At 55.2% G+C, this 4,400-nt stretch overlaps 1 protein-coding gene across 1 annotated transcript in view; it reads left to right on the forward strand.

Annotated features, from left to right (window-relative positions):
* The first annotated feature begins 533 nt into the window (after positions 1-533).
* DEFB1 (defensin beta 1) overlaps positions 534-4,400 on the forward strand; it is a 13,071-nt gene continuing 9,204 nt past the window's right edge. The window contains exon 1 of the mRNA XM_028480973.2: positions 534-665. Coding sequence (XP_028336774.1) covers positions 605-665 — 61 coding nt within the window. The 5' untranslated portion in view covers positions 534-604. The remainder of the gene's footprint in view (positions 666-4,400) is intronic.

A 4,400-nucleotide genomic window follows, 5' to 3' on the forward strand; every position in this document is an offset into this window, starting at 1 on the left:
AAGGGTTTCAGAGATATCTTAATTTAAAAAAAACCGGAAGCTCAAAAGGCTAGTATTAGTCAACCTTGGGCCTGATGAAAGTTCCATCCCTAAAGGTTCAAAGAACGGGCTCGGCTTTTATAAGGGAAGAGGGTGAAGTCTGGGGTCTCATCAGCTAAAGGGCCTGACACCGATGGCAGCCGGGCAGCCACCAGGCTCAGTGCCTCCCCGGGGCCGCCTCTCGGGGCTCCCTGAGCCATCCCAGAGAGAGGGGTTCTAGCAGGAGCTCCTGTTCTGGGAGCGCCAGCTGAACTGCCCAGCTGAGACTCAGAACAGAAGCGCAGGACGGCCTCCATGCCTGCAGGCCGAGAGCTGGGCCAGCCGCAGCCAGACAGAGAAAAGTGTGTCCATGTGACTCCCGGCTGACTCAGGGCTTTGCCGTGAAGGGTTATTCTCTAGAATTTCACTCTGGGGATTGCGACACCACCCTTCAGATCGGTCTGGGCGATTGTGCAATCCTCTAGCCCTATAAATACGGTGACACTGCAGCCGCTGGAAGCCTCTGAGAGCTCAGCCTCCAAGGAGCCTCTGCCCGCCCCGGAGATCCGGGCCGCCTGCCGCCACCATGAGGGTCCTCTACCCGCTGATGCTGACCCTCGGCCTCCTCTTTGCGCAGCTGGCCACAGGTGAGCTGGGGACCTGCCGCAATGCCTGCCCCGGCTGGGACCAGGGGCTGAGCCTAAGCACGGTGGCCCCTGGGTCCCCGACGGGGCACCGGGAAGGCTTCCCCGAGGCCGAGTGGCCTGCCGGGGGAAGAAGCCCTCTGAGCCTGCAGGGCCTGGGCCATCCCGGCGGCGAGGAGCAAGCCTGCCTGCCTGGAGCAACCCCAGGCTGACTCTCCCAGGCGCCCGAGGGCAGCTGAGCTGCAGGAGGGCCAGACTCCCGTCTCTCTGTCTGTCCCTTAGGGCTCCCTTCCCTCTGCACTTGGCAGGGACGTGAGGCCAGCGCCAGGCAGCTCCCAGCACCTCCCAGCCCCGTCTTTGTCTCGGGCATCCTGAAAGCGTCCTAGGGGGAAGGCGATCACCTACTCCATCTGCAGAACGGCTCCTCACCCTGAGAGGTCAGGGTCCGAGCCAGCCGAGAGGTGCAGGCTGCCACCCCATCTCTCTCCGGGTCCCGGGGTGGGCTCTCCCAGGTGCCCTGCTGCAAGCAGATGCCTCCCGCCCCGCCCACAAGACCAGCTCAGCTGGAATCCTTGACTCACCTGCGTGCAGGCAGGCAGAGATCCACCTTCCTTGAGAAATCCGTTCACATCCTCCAGGGTGGGCCATTCCCCAGTGCAGAGCGGGGGAGCTCTGTGCCAGGCCCAGCTCCCCTGGGTCAAGGCAGCAGTGCCCCTGACGTAAGAGAAGCTGAGACTCTTCTGGCAGAATCGGGGACACATTTTATCCCAGCCCCGTCGCTCACACACTAAGTGATCTTGAGCAAGTCACACGTTCTGGGTTTTAGTTTCCACATCTGCAAACTGAGTGTGCTGTGGCAGGTGGCTCTAAAAGTGTTAGAGCTCCGGGATTCTCTGAAAGACCACTTGTGCTTTACTCCAGGCCATCACTTTAGTGTGCAGACGTGCCTAATTTGCCCCAGGCGTGCCTCAGTGTTCCCCTCGGACAATGGGTTCAGAAGTATTCCAAAGCAGAGTTTTAAGGTTTCCAGTTGGAACGCATAAGAGATGTGGAGAAATTAATTGAGTGAGTTGCAACCTTGTTTTCTCAAAAGAATAGAAAATACCAGCGCGTGCCCTGCAGTCAGCGTCTCTGCTGTTTTATCACGCTCATCTCACTGCACGTGTGTTCGTACTGAGTAGCTGTGCAAAATCTCTTACCGCAGCTCAGGTCACACTCAAAAGGTTTCAAAGTCACTCCGTTAACGTGAAGCGTTCTTTTCAGTCTATGACATCTAAATATGATTATGAGCATCTCATCCGAAGTATAGAAATGAAAGTGTTTCCAAGGGTATGCAGGAGCGGCTAAACTTACTACTCACTCATTATAGAAATATCAGCTAACACTGGAGCACTAAGTGCATGCAGGATTAGCTCGGACACTGTCCTCTGACGACAGGCAGGCCCTGTCTGGACAGAACTATCAGCGAATGGATTCTCAGGATGGGGACCGGGACCCTCAGGACCAGTTGCTGACAAGAGCAGCCCCCACCCTCCACCTCCCAGCTGGAGCTGGGAGGCCGCGAGGAGCCGAGGTCCTTGCAGGGCAAGCACCACGTCTGCGGTGCCTCTACTGTCCCAAGACGTCTGCATCTTAAAAGAGGGCCACAGGCAAGGGCAAACTCGACACAAGTGTTTTCTGGGGGATGTCGTGCTGTCTGGCTGTTGCTATCTGGGTGGGGAGGAAGAGCCCCAAGTGTCTTCCGCGTTGGAACACACAGGCGCCCCCAGCCTGTGTCCCCCGGGCCACGGTGCAGGCAGCTCTCACCTCCTCTCTGCTTTACCCTCAGGCGCCGGCTGCGGTTCTGGTCATTGCGACCTCACTGCTGTGCAGTGGTTGTCACAGCTGCTGCAGCTGCCCCTGCCGTACCCACCCTGCCCGCGGGCCGCCCCGACGGATGCACGGTTGCGGGGTTACTGCAGGGAGGGAGCGGGGCTGCTCAGCAACCCTGAGCCCCCGCGTGGGTCACTTCGCTCCTTTTCTGGAAGAGCCCTTAGACCTGGTCTCTTCACAGGTGGGGAAATCGAGGCTCACGTGACCCGGGGGGACCAGTGTTCTGCGGTCACTGCAGGAGACCCTAAGACTTGACGTTCTCTTTAGCACTTTTCATCTCTGTCAGAAAAAACAAAACAAACCAAAACGGGTTGCCCACTTTTCTCTTATTCAAATGGTCTTTCTGTGAAGGCAGAATGATGTCACAGTGACAAGGCGACCCAGGTCCCTGCGTCAGCTGGACGGGACCCCAGCCGAGGTGCTGAGAAATCAAGACAGGTTGACGCTGTTCCCTCACTGATTCAAGGAGTGTTTGGTTAAGAGCTGCTGTGGGCAGGTGTTGCCCAGAAACAGGGGATGCGCCAGGAAGCACAGCCCTGGGTCTCATCTCTACACATTCCAGAAACAGAGCGGGACAAGAAAACCGATTACATGATTTACTTAACTAATGGCAGCCGTGTTGTGAAATGCTGTTACGTGCGGGATGCTGGGAGAACACACGACAGTGAGAGCTGACCTGGTCTTGAGGAAGCAAAGGGACGGAAAATTGGAAGTCATTTTGGCATTCACGATATTTTCAAAAAAAATATTTCTTTTAATTTCCTCCCAACATTTAAAAGTCAGGATATGCCACCAAAAGAGAAAGAAAGAAGGAAAGAAAATCTGATTTTTATCTCCTCTTTTTTTAAAATTTAAAACAGTTTTAAAACTTTTTATTTTATATTGGAGTCTAGCTGATTAACAATGTTGTGTTAGTTTCAGGTGTACAGCAAGGTGATTCAGTTATACATCTACACGTATCTACTCTTTTTCAAATTCTTTTCCCATTTCGGTTGTTACATAATATTGAGCAGAGTTCCCTGTACTACACAGTAGGTCCTCGTCGTTAGCCAGTTTAAATGCAGCAGTGTGGACGTGTTATCTTCTCTTAAAAACACAAAAGACGTGGCAACGTTCCTACACGGCAACAGTGAGCTGCAAATGAACAGCGGCTGTGCCTCCAGACGGGACCCCCTCCCCATGTCACTGCAGACCCCACCGGTCCCTAATGCCTCACCTCAGCCCACTCCACAGATTTGTGTTACCCGCCTGGCTGCAGGGAGCCGCTGGATTTGCAGCCCTGAATTAACTAAACCAGTGAAAGGAGAGAAGTCAAGGACAAACCAGACGGAAAGGATAGCTGGTGTGAAAGCCTAGAGATGAAGAGAAATAAAAAACCATAGCTCTCGCTTTTGGTTTAGTTCTCCCAGTGCCCCCATGGGCGGGGAGGAAGAATCATTATCCCCATTTCCTGGGTAAATGACAATAATGAAGTCACATGACTGGTAGCAGACCAGGGACGCACAGGCCCTCAGCTCCAACTCTGCAGGCCGCTCAAGGCACAGAGCATGCCAGGGAGCAGAGAGGAGCCAGGATGGTGATGCGGGCGCAGATCCAGTGAGGCCCAAGGCGGCAGGAAACGCATCTGGGTGCGAGTGAGCCCCAGGGGGTTTTAAACCCGCGAGCGACAGAATCAGAAACGGCTTCTTTAAGAGACCGGTTTGCTGGGCTTCCCTGCGGCGCAGTGGTTAACAATCCGCCTGCCAATGCAGGGGACGTGGGCTTGAGCCCTGGTCCGGGAAGATCCCACATGCCGCAGAGCAACTAAGCCCGTGCGCCACAACTACTGAGCCTGCGCTCTAGAGCCTGCGAGCCACAACTACTGAG

Source organism: Physeter macrocephalus, chromosome 20, assembly GCF_002837175.3.
Source record: "Physeter macrocephalus isolate SW-GA chromosome 20, ASM283717v5, whole genome shotgun sequence".
NCBI classification, from domain to species: domain Eukaryota; kingdom Metazoa; phylum Chordata; class Mammalia; order Artiodactyla; family Physeteridae; genus Physeter; species Physeter macrocephalus.